General features: G+C 39.3%; 1 protein-coding gene and 1 long non-coding RNA gene across 4 annotated transcripts in view; one reads left to right on the plus strand and one right to left on the minus strand.

The window, feature by feature from the left end:
• Positions 1–19,071, plus strand: part of LOC122552759 (thyroid adenoma-associated protein homolog) — a 381,744-nt gene that overhangs the window by 286,553 nt on the left and 76,120 nt on the right. For all 3 annotated transcript variants that reach the window (XM_043695687.1, XM_043695686.1, XM_043695688.1), the window contains 2 exons: positions 17,104–17,176; positions 17,272–17,428. In XM_043695687.1, coding sequence (XP_043551622.1) covers positions 17,104–17,176; positions 17,272–17,428 — 230 coding nt within the window. The remainder of the gene's footprint in view (positions 1–17,103; positions 17,177–17,271; positions 17,429–19,071) is intronic.
• LOC122552760 overlaps positions 1–19,071 on the minus strand; it is a 92,416-nt gene that overhangs the window by 62,409 nt on the left and 10,936 nt on the right. The window lies entirely within an intron of this gene.

Here is a 19,071-nt window from a genome sequence, read left to right on the forward strand (position 1 = left end):
AAGAAGGAGTTGGATAGAGCTCTCAAAGATAGTGGAATCAAGGGTTATGGAGATAAGGCAGGAACAGGATACTGATTAGGAATGATCAGCCATGATTATATTGAATGGCGGTGCAGGCTTGAAGGGCTGAATGGCCTACTCCTGCACCTATTGTCTATTGTCTATTAATTTTCTCCTTCTAAAATAAATTTATTTGATCTGGGAGAGGATCCTTCATAATTTACCTTGTAGAGAGACTAAATGAGGGGCAGGTGAATAAAGAACAGGTGCCAGTTTATCCTCGCTCACCTGGGAACTTGACAATGTTAGGTATCCAATTGGAAATGTAATGAGCAGGGGAGCTTCACTTGTGGTCTGGTTGTAACAGGACACACTTTTTTCAAAAGGATACTAACTCCACTGCCTATTAAATGTTATTTGTGAATCAATGTAATTTGCATAAGGCATGTTTTAAGCCTTATCTCAGTCCTTCGCTATTCTGAAAAAAATGTGTTTTGTGCTCAATTTGATAGCTGGTGCATGAGTTCACTTAATCAACCTTATTTAAACCAAATATGGTTTTTCTGTTTTAAATAGTATTCAAACTTCCTGAGATTCTTCAAGAAATATTCCAAGCTGAGGCTGTACTTTACCTTTGCACATGTGAAACAAAACATTCCCAAGGAATTATAAAAATGTGGACATTTATAGCACATATCTGTGCAGTCTGTTGGCGAATCCAAAATAATCCTCCTGACCTACTATATTCTCTTGGTTTCAAATGCTTATCTAATTTTTCATTAAAATATATAGTGGTCTCTGCTTCACTATGGTAAAGAATTACAGGCTTTTGCTATTATCTGTACAAAAAAGCATTTGTATCATTTTAAAGGGGGTGCAAGAAGAGAGAGACCTGAAGTACATAAATGTTTGAAAATAGCTTTTCAAATCAGTAAGGCTGCATTCCTTTCAAAATAAAGATGTAAGAAATTATGAAAGGCATACATAGGGTGGAAAAGAAGGCATTTTTTCCATAAGTAGAGGGGTCAATAACCAGGAAGCATAGATTTAAAGTGAGAGAGAGGAAAGTTTAAGAGGGGAGGTGAGGAGAAAGTTTATCTCACACAATATTGGGAGTATGGAACTCTGTGCCTGAAAGGGTGGTTGAGTCAGAAACTCTCAACATTTGAGCAATACTTAGATATTCACTTATATTGCCATTGTCTCTCGGGCTACGGCCCAAAAGCTGGAAAATATGATTAATGTAGTCAAATCTCTGATCACCGGCATTGTGAGCCAAATGGTTTCCTTTGATACTGTAAACGTTTGAGAGTCTGAGTGTCTGTCTGCCATTTACAAAGAGTATGGCTCATCTTTTCTTTCTACACTATTTTTCTGCGCAATCCCTGTGTCTGAGAACTCTACAGATCTCAATCTTGAATGTACACAGCAACTGAATCTTTGCAGCCTCTGGAGCCAAGAATATTTGATTTTGTTTTAAGCCCTTCAAAGGAACTAAAAGTTAGTACAAAAACAATGTAATTCAAATGCCTGGCTCTCCAACCACAATTGGGAAGCCTTTCATTGCATTTGTTATGTGAATACATATACAGTATTTTTTTAAAATATGGATACTTGAAGAATCAGGTCACTGATTTTAACACAGTTATTTTATTTTAACACAGTTGACCATTTAGAAAGGTGTGTCTTAAAAGTGTATCATTTCAGATGGTGGTAAACGCCAATAAGACTGTCATAAGCATAACCCATATTAATGTTCAGTGCTTCAGAAAATTCTGACTGCAGTTTTTTTTTCTTACCTCAGGAAGAGTTTGGTTTCTTCTGTTTACATGCTGAATGACTAATTTGATTAGGAGAAAGTGAGGACTGCAGATGCTGGAGATCAGAGCTGAAAAATGTGTTGCTGGAAAAGCGCAGCAGGTCAGGCAGCATCCAAGGAGCAGGAGAATCAACGTTTCGGGCATAAGCCCTTCTTGTGCTGAAGAAGGGCTTATGCCCGAAACGTCGATTCTCCTGCTCCTTGGATGACTAATTTGATTGTAAAGTTTAATTACTGATCTCAGTTTTTGTCACTGATGAGAAAAAACTAGTGAAATGCAAAAAACAAAATTAAAAATCAACTTAACAATTTTCATAGCAGAAAGATTATGTTGCCTATTTTTCTATGCTTTGATAGTTCAAGCTGTGTTCCTTTTTGTTGGTGCATATTCTCTTTTGCCAATTTATTTCTTTTCTGTAATGAAAACCTGTAGGTACTTTCAGCTATCATAGAAAAAAAAGCTGCTGCAAAATAAGAGAGAATATGTAAAGTGACAGCAGTCCAATTGAGTAGTTTGGCCACATACTTGAAATGTGACAAGTATAAATTATTATTGTAGTCATGATGTAAGTTTTAATAAAAGAGCCTAAGAATTCTGGTTCAGGTCTAGTTTTGATTACACAGTTGTGCATGAGAGAATAATGCAAGTAATATTTGTAACACAGAAGTGCAGGCTGATGACCATCTTCAGTAAGATCTTCAATCTAACCACCGCCCCCTTGACATTCAGTTGCATTGCAATCACTAGATCCACCACTATCAATGTCATGGCGTTAACCAGAAACGTAACTGGACTAGCCAAATAAAAATAGTGGCTACCAGAGCTAGTCAGAGACTACGAATACTGCAGCAAGTAATTCACCACCTGATTCCACCAAGCCTGTCAGAAGAAACAAGTCAGAAGTGTGATGGAATACTCCCAGTTACTTGGATTGGTGCAGTTCAAACAGTACCTAAGAAGCTTGACACCATCCAGGATAAAACAGCAAACTTGAATGACATCACAGCCACCACAAGAAGTCTCTTCCTCCACCATCAAACCTGAGCAACAACAGTGCATGGAATTAACAACATGTACCGCAACAATTCACCAAGGCTTCTGAGATACTATCTTCCAAATGGATGACCACTGCCATTTAGAAGGATGAGGTCAGCAAATACATCGGAGTACCATTACCTGAAAGTTTCCATTTAAGCCACTCACCATTTTGACTTGGAAATATCATAGAATCCCTACAGTGTGGAAACAAGCCATTTGGCCCAACAAGTCCACACCAACCTTCGGAAGTGTAACCCCCCAGAACCATTCCCCTACCCTATTAGTCTACATTTACCCCTGCCTAATGCACATAACCTACACATCCCTGAACACTATGGGCAATTTAGCATGGCCAATTCACCTAACCTGCACATCTTTGGATTGTGGGAGGAAATCGGAGCACCCAGAGGAAAAACACACAGACATGGGGAAAACTTGCAAACTCCACACAGACAGTCGTCCGAGGTTGGAATCGAACCCACGTCCGTGGCACTGTGAGGCAGCAGTGCTAACCACTGAGCCAAAATATAAAGCTGTTTCTTCAGTGTCACTGGGTCAAAATCCCAGAACTCCCTTCCTAATAGCATTGTGGTTGCACCTACAACATATGGATTGCAGCAGTTCAAGAAGGTAGCTCACTACCAGCTGATGCCCATATCCCATGATTGAATATTAAAGAAAAGGGATAGCAGACAAGGTTCAGCTTAACATTTCATTGAATTATTGCAACTCTGGCAGTTCAGCAGTACCTCTACAGTGCATGGGTGTGTCGGCCTAAATCATCATCTAAGTCTGATCCCACAGCCGTCTAACTCAAAACCAAAGTGCTATTATTAATCCATGACTTATACCTTCGAACAACAATAACAATCATCTGTGGATGCTACAGTACTCGAGTGGAGATAAAGCATTGTGTCCAGAAACAATTTTACTGTTACAATCAGACCCCAGCAAGGTTCCACAATTCTTTACAGTTCCAGATGTAATACCCGAAACTGTTAAGCTCCCAGGTATGGAGAGATGGACTGACTCCCTTCTTTATTCACCCACCCCCTCAGCTTTCAAAAAGATTAACTTAAAAAACTTGTACACTTCTTCTCCCAGGTCAAATTAGCTTATGCTTTTAAAAACAGAAAATTTAGCCAGGTTTTCTTAAGCTAATTAAAAGACTGAGTTTATTAATTACATGAAAAGAAATACTAATGCAAGACACATTTATACAGATTGGAAATAAGAGGCAAGTGCAAAAATAGAGTAAAAAGCAATGGATCAGTCTCAGAATTGTTCGTGAAGAACAGACAAGATGACATCGAGGCTGTTACTGTGATGCACCATAGCATTCATATTAGTTAGTTGAACAGATGAATTTTGAGATACTTGGTTTTGTAGGCTGATAGAAGTTCCCTTGTCCTGATTCCAAAGTTTGCAGCACTCAGGGCACATGGTTAGATTCTGTTTTGCTCTTGAGAATTTGGTGGTGAGCTATGTTCCTGAACCGCTGCAGTCCATGAGCTGCTGGAAGACCCACAATGCTCTTATGGAAGGGGTTCCAGGATTTTGGCCTCATAAAACTGAAGGAATGGCAATATATTTTCAAGTCAGGATGGTGGGTGGCTTGGAAGGCACTTTCAGGAATTGATATTCCCTTGTATCTGCCACCATCATCCTGTGTAGATTGTAGCATTTGGAATGTACTATTTAAAGAAACTTGCTGAATTTCTGCAGTGCATCTTGTTGATGGTACACAATGCTGGTACTGGGAGTGGGTGTTTGTGATTGTGATGTCAATCAAATGGGATGCTTTGTCTGAGCTGGTGTCAAATGTTTTGAGCTTGTTGGAGCCAAATGTTTTGAGCTTGTTGGAGCCACAGTTGTCCAGGCAAATGGGGAATATTCCATCTCATTCCTCACTTATACTTTGTAGATGGTGGACAGGCTCTGGGAAGTCAGTAGGAGAGTAAAACCTTCAGGATCTTGAGCCTCGAACCTGCTTTTGTAGACACTGTATTTATGTGGCTCATCCCAGTTCAGTTTCTGGTCAGTGATAGCCACAAGGTGTTGATTGTGGGGATTCAGTGATTATAATGTCATTGAATGTCAAGGGGAAATGGTCAGATTCTCTTTTGTTAGAGATCATCATTGCCTGACATGTGTGAATGAATGTTGCTTGCCACGTCATCCCAAGTCTTAATATTATCCAGGTCTTGCTACATTTGGATATTGGATTCCTTCAGTATCTGAGGAGTCATGAATGATGCTGAACATTGTGCAATCATCAGTTAGCATCCTCACTTCTGACCTTATAATGGAGGGGAAGTCAATGATGAAGCAGTCCAAAATGTTTGGGCCTAGAACACTACTCTGAGGAACTCCTGTAGAGATGTTCTGGAATTGAGATAATTTACCAGCAACAACAATAACCTTTGTGCCTTGTGATAAGGCTCCCAAGTAGAGGAGAATTTTTCACCCGATAGCTTTTGACTTCAGTTTTGCTAAGGTTCCTCAAATTCACACTTGTCAAATACAGTCTTGTTTCAAAGACAGTCATTTTCACCTCATCTCTGGAATTCAGCTTTATTATCTTTGTTTGAACCAAGGCTATAATATAGTCAGGTACTGAGTAGCCGGGGTGGAACCCAACTGTGTGTTAATGAACAAGTTATTGCAGAACAGGTGCTACTGGATAGCATTGTTGATGACATGTTCCATTACTTAGAGTCATACAACATGGAAACAGACCCTTCAGTCCAACTCATTCATGCTGACCAAGTTTCCAAACTAAACAAAGTAGGTCCATTTGCCTTCATTTACACCATATTCTTCTAAATCTTTCCTGTTCACACACCTGTCCAAATGTCTCTTAAATGTTGTAACTGTACTTATGCATCTTCTACTTCCTCTGGCCATTCATTCCACATACGAACTACCCTCTGTGTGAAAACGTTGCCCCTCAGGTCCCTTTTTAAATCTTTCTCCTCTGACTTTAAAATTATGCCCTCTAGTTTTGAACTCCCCTACCCTAGGGAAAAGGCCTTTGCTATTCACATTATCTATGCCCCTCTGTAAGGTCATCCCTCGATCTCCAATGCTCCAGGAAACGAAATCCCAGCCCCTCCTAATTGATTCAGACCATTCAGTCTTGTTAAAAACCTTGTAAATCTTTTCTGCACCCTGTCCAATTTAATAATATCCTTTCTATAGCAGGGCAGCCAGTACAGTACACAGTACTCTAAAAGTGGCCTCACCAGCATCCTGTACAACTACAACATAATGTCCCAACTCCTGTACTCAGTGGTCTGAGCAAAGATGATAAGTATGCTAAATGTCTTCTTAATCACCCTGTCCACCTGTGGCTCAACTTTAAAAGAACTGTGTACCTGAACCCTTCAGTCTCTCTATTCCACAGCACTCCCCAAGGTTCCACCAATATAAGTCCTGCTATTGTTTGCCTTACCAAAAATGCAATACCTTGCAATTATTTAAATTAAACTCCACCTGCCACTCTTTGGCCCATTGGCCCAATGGATCATGATCACTTTGTAATCTTATATCTATCTTCACTGTCCACTATACTACCAATTTTGGGATCATCTGCAAACTTACTAAGCATTCTTTCTAAATTTGTATCGAAATCATTTATGTAAATGACAAACAACAGTGGACCAGCACTAATCCCTGCAGAACACTGTTTCAAAGGCCTCCAGTTCAAAAAACAACCCTGCACCCCCACATGGTATCTCTTATCGTCAAGCCAGTTTTGCATCCAATTGGCAAGCTTGCCCTGAATCTCACGTGATGTAACTTTACTAACATTTTCCATTTTTTGTGAAACTTGAAAAGGTTCAGAAAAGATTTACAAGGATGTTGCCAGGGTTGGAGGATTTGAGCTATAGGGAGAGGTTGCACAGGCTGGGACTGTTTTCTCTGGAGTGTCGGAGGCTGAGGGTTGACCTTGTAGACGTTTATAAAATCATGAGGGGCATGGATAGGGTAAATAGACAAGGTCTTTACCCTGGGTGGGGGAGTCCAGAACTTGAGGGCATAGATTTAAGGTGAAAGGGGAAAGATATAAAAGAGTTAAGGAGCAACTTTTTCACGCAGAGGGTGGTACATGTATGGAATGATCTGCCAGAGGAAATGGTGGAGGCTTGTACAATTGCAACATTTAACAGGCATCTAGATGTGTATATGAATAGGAAGGGTTTGGAGGGATATGGGCCGAGTGCTGGCAGGTGGGACTAGGTGGGTTGGGATATCTGGTTAGCATGGACAGGTTGGACCGAAGGGTCTGTTTTCATGCTGTACATCTCTATGACTCTAACCAGTCTACCATGTGGAACCTTTCCCTCACACAAAGCCATGCTGACTATCCCTAATCAGGCCTCACTTGATTGATGATTGAGAATAGACTTATGGGGCATTAATTGGCTGAGTTTAATATATTCGAGGAGAAAGTGAGGACCGCAGATGATGGAGATCAGAGCTGAAAATGTGTTGCTGGAAAAGCACAGCAGGTCAGGCAGCATCCAAGGAGCAGGAGAATCGACGTTTCGGAAGGGCTCATGCCCGAAACGTCGATTCTCCTGCTCCTTGGATGCTGCCTGACCTGCTGTGCTTTTCCAGCAGCACATTTTCAGCTGAGTTTAATATGTCCTAGTTTTTGTGTGCAGGAAATACCTGAGCAATTTTTCATATTGTTGGGCAGATGCCAGTGTTGTAGCACTGTATGCAAGAGATCTCATGACACATTTTGAAGCCAAACAAGGCATCCCTTCCTTTTGTTCTATCCAATATTTATCAATTACTGCCATCATCAAAACATTATTTTGCTGTATTTCCTTCATTATATTCAAATCAATCTTTTATGGGGAAGCACACAACAATTAACCTAATGACTGCATAAAGTTCCATTTATATAACATAAACTGTAACTTGAACACAATAACAAAATTATGGTACATACTGAAGCATTCTTGATGGTGAAGCTTCCACATAAAATTCATTTCTGCCGCTATATTTTAAGTGAAAATGGTTATAAGATGCAACTGTCAAACCATTGTGAAACTAACAGTCATGCCATTGCTCGTAAAACAGACTTCCTGTTACTAAACTTGGATAAATATAAGTAAAATACATATATAGCCTACACTTAGTTCTTAGGGAATTATTTTTCCCAAGCGTATTGAAACTACTTGCAGAAACCGTTGTTTAAATTTATGGGATGATGACATTTAGCCAATTGGCACACTTTTTTTCCTAGATATTGATGCAAAGCCATTAATACGAACCAATACTGCTTTTTGTATGGGTATTATCGGAGTTGAAGAACAATTGTCAGTGTGTAGGTTAATATCTTGCAAAAGGTTTCAGTTATTTTGTCATCAACAATGACTCATGTAGTACATTTATTGTATTGACACAATATGTGTAAGAAATAATATCCCTTCAGAATGAATCTCAAGAAAGTTCCAAACAACCCTTCACAATGTTCTGTAAATCATTGGGCCGTATGCAACCTTTTTGTGGGTGCTTTAATAAACATCTATAGATTTTGATAAAAGATTGGTAACTCTTTCAAAATCTTTAAAAGGCATTGTGGGTAGAGTTGAAGTTGCAAATGCTCATTGGAAAAATATAACATGGGCAATAAACTGCTAAATTGGTCAATAAACTAACCAGATTTTAGCATCCTAAAATTCTTGGTAACATAGATATTTTCACATTGTTAGATGACAATGTTAAGTGAAAAGTATTTTAGTCCAGAATTTTGGATTGAAAGTCATCGTCATACCTTGCATCTTTAATCTAAAATATAACTCTTGAGTCAGAGTTGACTTAATTATATATGTTCAGTGACTTACAAAGCAGACATTCTGGTCAGTAAATTCACAAGTGATTCATTCCCAAAAGTGTTTTATTTTTATACATATCTAAATATGTTTATTTTAGTTAATTGCTAGGTAAAATAATATTTTAGATATGTTATACAACGCTATGGAGCATTTATATCTAAAATGCACTGTTATACTTATGAACTTCCTTTTGCACTTCTATTAAATTTTCCTCTTCAGATCTTTCAGATATAGGTATTGTGTTTAGATGTTAAACACCATGTCATCAGTAATGTTTAAGTCTCTTCTGGATGAATCTTTTACTAATACTTGAAAGTAAAGAACTGTTCTGTAAGTGAAGACCATGACCAGGATTTTATATGGAAGTTGTGATCCCATCCACTAGACATGATCAAGGATAACATGCATCTGCCAACCTTAGAAGCTCTCAGTGGATTTTATCGTCTTTGTCCAACTAATCTTTTTACAATCCACTTGTGGAATGTGGGAATTGTTGCTGGGCCAGCATTTATAGCCTGTCCCTTGTTGCTCTTGAGAAGGTGATGGTGAGCTGCCTTCTTGAATTGCCTGTAGTCGTGGTTTACACCCATCTAAGGTAAAATATCATGCGTACATGCCTGTTATGACTATTCAGAGGGCTATTCATCCCTAGCAGCGTAATCAAAGGCAGTGGCCGCTACTAGAACTGTATTAGGCTGTGGACCAACAGCCATCAGAATAGCCTGGTGGTCAAATAAAAGGGATTGACGTTCGTCAGGACTACTTTGGCAGACTGTGGCATGTGAAAGAGGATGGAAGCCTGAAAGGAAAAAACAATAAAAAGTGCAAAGACACATACTGATCTGATCTATTTCATGTATCTCAAATGGAGCTACAGTATGTCCAGTATATTTAATTGTTTTTCTTTCCTGATTTATCCCACTTGTTGCCAGAGGAGAGGAATGCTGCACTCTGCAGTGGTGCATTGGGAGGAAGAAGAATCTACGAGTGAGGTGGAGCCTTTGTTGGGGGAATGTCTGCCTCCATTAGCCATAGAATGCCTGATCAGGAGGAAATCCTCCCTAAGGCTGCCAGATTTCAAAGAACAGCCATCCCAACTGGTGAAATGCTCATTCGTTGCTGGCCACATAAGTGTTTTTGGATTAGAGTGGTGCTGGAAAAGCATAGTAGTTCAGGCAGCATCCAAGGAGCAGTAAATTTGTCAGTCTGAGGACGCTGAGACCACCTGGCCCACTCCAAGGCTGGGATTTGTAGTGATTACATCAACGTCAGCCAGGTGGACCTCATAGAATATGAGTGACCTGATTGGGGCTGTTTACCCGGTCCAATTAGGGATCCCAGACTGACATATAAAAAGGAGTGTCAGAGGTTCTGTTCACTCTGAGAGCTGGCTCTGAGGAAGCTGGACCAGTGTCAAGTACTATCCCCGTGTAAATAAAGGGTGACTTGATGAAGGGATATCGGTCTCTGTAGAGTTATGTCAGGGGTGGATGTGTAAAATTCCAGCTTGTTCTTTTTCAGATTAAATGTTGTGTCAATATTGTCAGTTTTTCTGTGCATTTCAAAATGGAGTGGTTGTTTGCTGTATGTTCATAGACATTTTTCCATTTGCATATTTATAGAGATTCTTACAATATTGCACAATTGCAAGTGCTACTGCTGCTCAGAGAAATCATATGTTGCTATAGCTCTATGCTCATAACATATCAATAGTCCCCCCAACTGTGATCCAACCAGTAAATAAATCAAAGGTTAGAAATAGTAATGATACGTAATGCCTGTTGCATATGCCATCATAATAAACTGTTTAACAGAGGAATTTAATGTATTACCATATGTGTGCAAAAGCTTTAAATATCAAGGAGTGAATGGAAGTTTTTTTGAAATGTTTCAGTTTTTTTATCTTACACAAAGGCTTGGATTTATACACTCCAGTTATCTCAGAGGTTTTAGCTGTGAGGATTCAGACTACTCTACATGGAAACTTATAGCAACCAAGGCAAATCAAAATAAAGTTAAAAATCACACAACACCAGGTTATAGTCCAACAGATTTAATTGGAAGCACACTAGCTTTCGGAGCGACGCTCCTTCATCAGGTGATTGTGGAGGGCTCGATCGTAACACAGAATTTATAGCAAAAATTTGTAGTGTGATGTCACTGAAATTATACATTGAAGAATTGATTGTCTGTTAAGCCTTTCATCTGTTAGAATACAGTGATAGTTTCACTTCTTTCTTTTAATGTTGCAATCTTGGGTTAGCTGTTAACAATGGTGATAGCTAGCCAATATGTTGAAGGTGTTAGCCCCCTGTCTTCTCTGTCAATGACCTGATGTTTAGATTTATTCTAATCTAAAAAGTGAGATAACAGAGTTTTACATAAATTCATGCAGTTTTTGAGCTCCGAGTTCTACATGAATGTATGCAGTTTTTGAGCAAAGTGCAATGTAACTCTGCAAGTACAAAAAAATTCACCACACAAAATATATGTGTGCATGTGGGTCTTTGTCTGTCTCTATGTGTGTCTGTCTGGGGTGGGAGTTGTGAGTGTGAGAAAGTGAGTGTGTGTGTGTATAGTGAGTGCAGAGTGTCTTAAGTCTGTGAGGGGGTGCATGTGTGGGAGTATGTGTGTCTATAAGGGTGTGTGTGGGTGTCTTGTGTGCGTATCTGTGTGTACCTGTATCCATGTGCATGTGAGAGTGTGTGTGTGTGTAGGAATATCTGTGTGTGTGTATGTGTGTGTGTGTGTAGTGCAATGGTGATCACCTGTAATGTGACATGAACCCAAGGTCCCAGTTGAGGCCCTCCCTATGGGTACCGAACTTAGCTATCAGCCTCTGCTCAGCCACTTTCCTCTGCTGCCTGTCCTGAAGTCCACCTTGGAGGATGGTCACCCGAAGGTCCGAGGCTGAATGTCCTGGACCACTGAAGTGTTCCCCAACTGGGAGGGAACCCTCCTGTCTGTTGATTGTTGTGCGGTGCCCATTCATCCGTTGTCACAAATCAAAATAATGTTTTGAAATTGTTGATTAAAATACATTGATCACTAAACTAATGTATTCAATTGCACCACTTTGTCCTTAATGTTGTCCTGTGTATGAAAGTGTTTTAGAAACATTATTTGTTTCAATGATGATTAAATTAGCTCCCAAAGAATTCGAAAGAAAAGCCATTGGTAGTCTTCACAATGTTTTATGGTTTTGAGCACATTGAAAAAATAAAATCTAACTGTTTATTCCATATCTCTGTAGATAATTTATGTATTTTAGCAAAGAATTGCTTAATTGGTAAACCATATTCCAACAACATGGTTTAAATTTCTCAAAAAGATTTTCAAGATTGGATAAGATATACTGGACTGAATTTTAGCAGTAATGGGCTGTGTAATTTTTATTGTGTTTCATGGAGGATTTTTCTCTTGAGTTCTAGCCATCATCCCAAACTCAGTTTATTAACTAGGTATCATACCCCTGTCATGCCCTGCTTGTTATTGCTAGCCCAAAGCTCCCACTCGAAGTAGGCAGAAATACTCATCAATGCCAGGACTTCCCAGGATCTCTGGCCTTGGCACCATCTTTACCATTATAGCACTTGAATGGGTGTACAGCAACAGCTCGGGATTGTTCTGCTTGGGTCATGACCTTTGCTCTGGGCATGGCAGATAAGGGGAGTTTGGCAAATTACTTTATGGACAGGGATCTGGAGGTCCTGATGGACAGGGGAGTACAGAGGAAGGCCACCACTTTCTCCCAGGGCTGGCAGGCGATGTCACTATACTAAACCCTGCCAGTTTAGTCTGAAATTCCTACCTCATCAATGTGGTGTTAACTGTCTGGGGGAAAGACCAACAATGCTGCAAGGATGTCGATGACCTCCACTACTTCATCAGCGTGTCACCATCATCTCTCTCTGCTGTTGCACACATCTTTCACCAGTGCTCATGATTTACCACTTTCACTATTGCATGCAATAACTTCCCTCACTTGCTCACATGCAATGCAAAGGTCTTCCCTTTTTATTCTTCTGTATTTTGGATAATGGACTGAAATGAGAAGCACTGATTTAAAAAAACAAGGATTGTGGATGGGATTGCTGCACTTTTTAAAAGCAAGTTACTGAAACTCATTGGAAGTGAGGTTTACATTACTACAATGTTCAATCTTTGTGGGAGGCTGGTTGCAAACAGGCAGGCACCGGGGGTATACGCAAACTGAGATTCAGCCAGTTTATTGGCTTGTGAAGCTGTGCACAGCTGTGGATTACAATGGCCATCTGCCTGCCAACAACTATGTGATTGGCTTATGGGTGTGAATAATATTAATCACAAAATTTCAGATCATTGAAAGGAGATAGTATGTCTTTGCAGTAGAAAATGCCCAAAGCCTGAAGAAAGCCAGTTTTTCTTTGCCTCATGAGTTGCTGTAAGCTGTTGATTTTAATCAGTGAGGCAGAGACTTTGTCATTTGTGAACCAGTCACTTTGTGTTCCAGCAAAGAAGTGAAAAGATTCTGGAGAAGAGAAATTGAAGATCAGCAAGTCGTGATAAGCAAAAGAGTAATTTCAGTGAACCCTGTGGTCAGGAGCCATTGAACTAACTTCATATTTACTTTCCCCCCTACTAATAACACCATTTATTTTGTGTGTCTTCTATCTGTATTGGAGGGAGAGTTTTATGAGGTGTAGGTTTTAACCAGTAGAATTATGTGTCAACTGTTTATACTTGTTTATTTGTAGCTAGAATCCAAATTGTGTGTAAGCCATGGAGTGATTTCAGAGGCTATCCTTGACTGAAGGGTATCTCCCTTGACTTAACTGAGAACTACTTCCTTTGTATTTTGAGACATGGCCATTTGGTTGATGTGTTAGAACCCTCCCTGTTTTTTCATTATTTTTGTTATTCTTTTATCAATTTTGGTCATGAGCACTGAATTAAGAACTGAACTGAAAATGACCATTGGACTGTGGACAACAGCATATATTAAAATAAAAAGAAAAACAAGCTATTGTTTGTTTGCGAGGCCAAGCCTGGAAGTTAATTGCAGGTTGGTGCTTCTTCAAAACCTGTCAAATGCTTTGACAGCAGGGGAGAGCAGTATGTTTAAACAGATAGTAGGTGTTGCCATGAACAAGGCCAGTACCTGGGAATTGGTTCCAATAAGTCTGGGAAAGACTTATGTTCCGGCAGATAGCAACGTTGAATAGTAACCAAGACCTTGTGGGGAGACAGTTAGTCTGATAGGGAGAGGCCAGGTTTTGGACTGTATGTACTGGGAGAATGAGTTTGGCTGTTGATGATACAGCATGAAGATTTGAAAGCTACCTATCTAACCTCCTGTTATCAACTATTGGCAGTTGAGAGAATAAAAATCAAGTTATACATATTACTAACTTCCTCTGAGGCGGCTGAAAAGGTGGCCCCCGATTGACATCTTCAGAAAAGCAACCAAGAAACACCATATAGCCTGGGGAACAAGGCATGATATAAACCACTTAAGTAATCTGGGCAGTTCTGTTATTTTGATTTATTTTGTTTATTCCTTAACTCTATTCGTTTGTCTCTGTTTTTTGTGTGAATGGAGTTGAAAGCAAACGTTATTGGGTTTAATCATATACATCAGTTAGATTACTTTGTTGTTCAAATTCGCTGTGCAAAAGGAATTGTTAATAAATTGCTAAGTCTTTTGTTGAAGTTACAAAACCAGTGTCTAGATTGATTATTCAGAGTCTGAGATTGTTTATTCAAAAAGTCTGGTTAGTAACTATTGGAGTCAATTTTGAGGGTCTTTTAAAGTTCCATTTTTACTCGGCTACAAATGCAAAGGTAGAAAGGCTGATTTGATTTGGTTGTTTATCTCTGTACAGAAGCATATGCAGTCTGCTTGCGAAATAAACTGCAAGTGTGTTCGTTCTACCAGTGTGAGATTGGCGTAGCTCTGCCATACAGCAACATGTCTGTCCCCTTGACTGTTCATAACCAAGATACACTGTCTGGCTTTATGGCTGGGCTGAAAGACATGTCACGGTAGAAGTACTGTGCACTTGTTAGCTCTGGCTAAGAAGGTAAAGTGCAACAAGGCAAGGCAGGAATGTTATGAACATCAAAGTAGGCACAAGTGAAAGTCAAAGTGTGGTGCTGAAAAGAACAACAGGTCAGGCAGCATCCAAACAGCAGGAGAGTCTACGTTTCGGGTATAAGACCTTCATCAGGAATGTGGAGGTGGTGGAGGAAGGTAGTTGGGAAGGCAATAGGTGGATGCAGATGGGGGTTAATTCTGATAGATTGGTGGAAAGGTGGAGCGAATAGGTGGGAAGGAAAATGGACAGGTGAAGAGGGCATTGCCGAGTTGGACAGTTGGAGACGAACAGAGGGAATGAGCATTCCTGAGGTGTTCCCAGTTTAATCCATGAGCTGGGTGCTCATCCCAAGGTGCAAAGTGTCCTTGTAGCGCATTGTAATAGGTGCCGGTGCACTTTGAAATACAGAGCCATCCTGTAAGTGGTTTAGAGATGTGCCATAATGATGCAGTGAAGCTGGTATGTATCTGATGCCAAGGTCCATGGATCCTGAGTGTCTGCGGCTACGTCTTGTGGATTGCCTTGACTTGCTGTTGCCAGGTTTTCAAGCAGGAGGTTCAAAGAAGCAAGTCACCAAATTATCACTCTGATTTTTACGTTGGGAATTCCCAGCATCTAGTTATTAATCTGGCATATTAATGAGGCAAGATTAAATAACAATGAGTGTTAATGAATTATGATATATTCTAATAGGCCGATCACCACTCACTAGTGAGACTCTTATCTCGATATCCAAAACTTAATGGAAACTGGGACATGTTGGTCTCCACATGGAGCAGTCTCTTACTGGAATCTCACTGATTTTCTCAAATTTATTGTCAAATGTTGTTCTATCTGCTCTTTAGCTTTTAATATGGCCGTAGTCAGTCGTCTTCGCTATACAGCGTGAAATCAGGAGGTAGAGGTAGGAAATGATTCTCAGTCAGTTTTACCTCTTAAACCCAGCTTGGATTCCTGTCTTCCTTCAACAAAAATATATTGTATATTTATGCTGTAATTTTCCTTCACAGTGAGCAATGTGGTTCTTATGGATAAAATTTTACTTCCTGTCTAAACCCTGTGATTTTATCAATCTCCAAAAGGGTGTAATGAAACCCAATGCAGTGTAAAGACTTCCTAATATAACTTGTTTTGCTCTTAAACTCAATTTTAGGATCAGTATCATACAATAGAACACCAACTAGTTCAATCCAGCACCCAGATGAGAGAAATGTTTCCATTCTGTAGTAAATGTTTACAGATGTACACTAAATGCTTCTGGATGTTTTCAGTTAATTTTGCAGTGGCTGAGTCCCAGATCAGAAGTATATTAATTTTACATCATTAACACAACCTGAAGTAGTTACATTCACTCTCCTGGATGTGAGTTTTTAGTCATAGACTTAAATAATTTCTGGCAAGCTTTTATTCTTTTTTTTTTCCCCCATACCTGTCTTTAGAAGTGTTTTACATTTTATCTTCGCCCTGACGATTGATATCCTTGCCGTTAAGGTACCCTACAGCCTTCGGGACTGAACATTTAGTTTAGCAATTTCAGAGTACAAACACCTCTATCCATGTTCATTACCCACCACCACATCCCTGGGCCCTGTTCTGTATGGGTTTTTCCTAACATGACCAACCAATATTCAACTATTCACTTTTCCCGTTATCACCAATTCAGCATTCACCTCTGCTGGGCTTACTATAAGCCATCCTTTGTCTGCTTCCTTTTTTTTCCCCTTTGTCTCTGGGCAACATCTCCATCCATTCAAAGAGTTTTTACTTTCATATTGAGAGGATTAGACACTGTCACAACTTCCTGGCTTTGAAGTGCACACAATTTTTGAATGTGAAACTAAGGTATAATTTCCCAATTTCTCCTCCCTCTCTTCCCCAATGAGTTGAGCATACTGTTAAACTTTCTTAACATTTGGCAATACTTGCTCTTAAGCATTTACTTTAGGATCAATTTCCACACAATTAGCCTGCCTCATCAGATGGAATTCAACATAGAGTAGCTGGCTTCACGAGATGTTATCTGCAGTAATAATGAACAGCAGTAGAATATTAAAGTTTTACATTTTCTTCCAAGTTAAGGTCATAATTCAAGTATGCAAGGTCCAAAATTTGAATTATGATGGCTAGTGGGGCATCTAAGATGTCAGTATCTATGAAGCACAGAAATATTTGAGGAAATTTAGCTAAAAGGATAAAAATGGCAATGTCTAAATTGCTTCTTGTTTATTTCAGCTGAACATGGATAGTGGTTGTACTTTTATTTTGAAATTTAGCTAAATATAAATATTAATTGCTTTTTTTTCTTTTAATTTTTAGCATTGAGATGCAAAGCGTTACTCTCACATTGGCTTCAAAGTTAGTGAACTATCTAATGCTGAAGGAACGGGAGGTAATGGAAACTACACATTTGTATAATGATAAATGAATGTGCTACTTCTGAGCGAGGCTTCTTTCGTGTTCTCATACATGGCTCTTTCTCAACAGAAATCCTTAGATTCCATAAGTCAAGATCTTAGACAGTGGATTCATTTACTTGCACAAAGTTGTGGAGCTGAGCAGCAGACAGAAATTCGATTGACAGCTGCAAAAGTTCTCATTGAGATTATCCCATCTTTGCTTGCCAATAAACAACTTTATTTTGGTGAGTAAATACTTCAGGCTAAATAGAAGATGTAGGCAGGAAATATATTTGCTAATGCTCTGTGAATAGATACATGATTCCAAATATATTTGCATCTATGATTTGGTTATATTCTTCCTCAGAGTTATTTGTAAAAACTCTGTTCTGCAATCTTAGCTTCCGCTATATATTGCATACATTTATAATGCAATTCATTCTTTGATAACTTTAATATTGCTACAACTTGTTGCACTATCACTGCATTCATTGCAATGCTTCTTCACAGTTGATGAAAGCTTGCCGTAAACATGCCAAACAGCCCTTAAAATCTTGTTTGATAATATGTTACTTAATTGTAGTTGAAGATCCCACCTTGACTGGTCTGAACATGTCTAAAATATGAGTTCATGAAAAGTAGTTCTAATTATTTCTAATTGATTTTAAATCTTGAGTAGAATTTATTGTTTTCCCTTGGAGGCTTAATCGATCCAAATCTTATCTACCTGCCCTTGATGGGTAAATATTCTGAACTAAAAGGTACACGCAACTTTGAATGCTGCAGAATATTGCAGTCAGGTTTACCTGGATGCAGGAGAGTAAAAATACATTTCAGTACCAAGAATGATGTATTAATATAACTCAGCTTTTGGAAGCTGATTTTTAAAAAAAATTGTTACAATTTGCTATCAACAAAAGTTGATGATGTAGATTAATTTTACCTGTTAAAAGTACTACCAGGTTCACTACCAGCCCAAACAGACCAGAACTTCCTAATTCGTACTTTGCTGATTTCAGGTCAGTCAGTCAGGTGCCAGACAGTCTTATGGTCTTACCATTTAGGAGTGAGAGAAGTCAATCTTGTTCACAATCGGAATCGAATGACCGATACTGTAGAGTATGACCCAGAAAAGCTGTTCACAATGCTGCTTTTGGACTCAGAAGTTAGCAGCTCATAGAGTGCACAAGCTGACTCACAGGAAGCACTGGAATAATGCCACCTGCCATATTATAAATGTAGAAATAGTAGTGTCCAGACCCATGGAGAATTAGAGGCCTCCTTTGTAAAATTAGATTGCCATAGGCACAGCCAGTTGAAAGAGCTGGAATTTTAAGAGGTTAGAATCTAGATCAGAGATTGATGGACATACAAATTGGTGCTGCCAGGTTCTGTGCCAGTTCACTGCCATGATCATGAGCTCTTTTATTTGAGGTGCAATATTGTATTAGAATATCCAGGTGGTAATACAGATAGCCCTTGTTCATATTCATTTCCCACTCTTAATCATTATCCCTATCTCACTCCTGATTTTTCTTCTCCTTTCCACTTCTGATTGCTATCTTCTTTTTCTCCCAGTTGTGAGGAGATAACTCTCCTGTCCAATCCTCCCCAGTCCGCAACCTGAGAACCATTACTGATAGTTTGGCAGCCAGCATTGAAATCCCCTTTGCTAGCTAACTGCCTGGGAATGTCCAAAGTAGGCTTATTAATTTCTAAGCGAGAAAGTATTTGGAAAGTTGAGGATAGGATAGCTTTTACAGTAAAATAGCATTTTACTTTTATTGTCTAATCTGAAATTTAAGTTTTTATACTTAGCTGGGTTTTATCAGGTTGCTGTAAAACCAAGTGAAAGTTGAAAGTTAGTTGGGATCTGGGGAAAAAAATC

This window comes from Chiloscyllium plagiosum, chromosome 9, assembly GCF_004010195.1.
Source record: "Chiloscyllium plagiosum isolate BGI_BamShark_2017 chromosome 9, ASM401019v2, whole genome shotgun sequence".
Taxonomy (NCBI): domain Eukaryota; kingdom Metazoa; phylum Chordata; class Chondrichthyes; order Orectolobiformes; family Hemiscylliidae; genus Chiloscyllium; species Chiloscyllium plagiosum.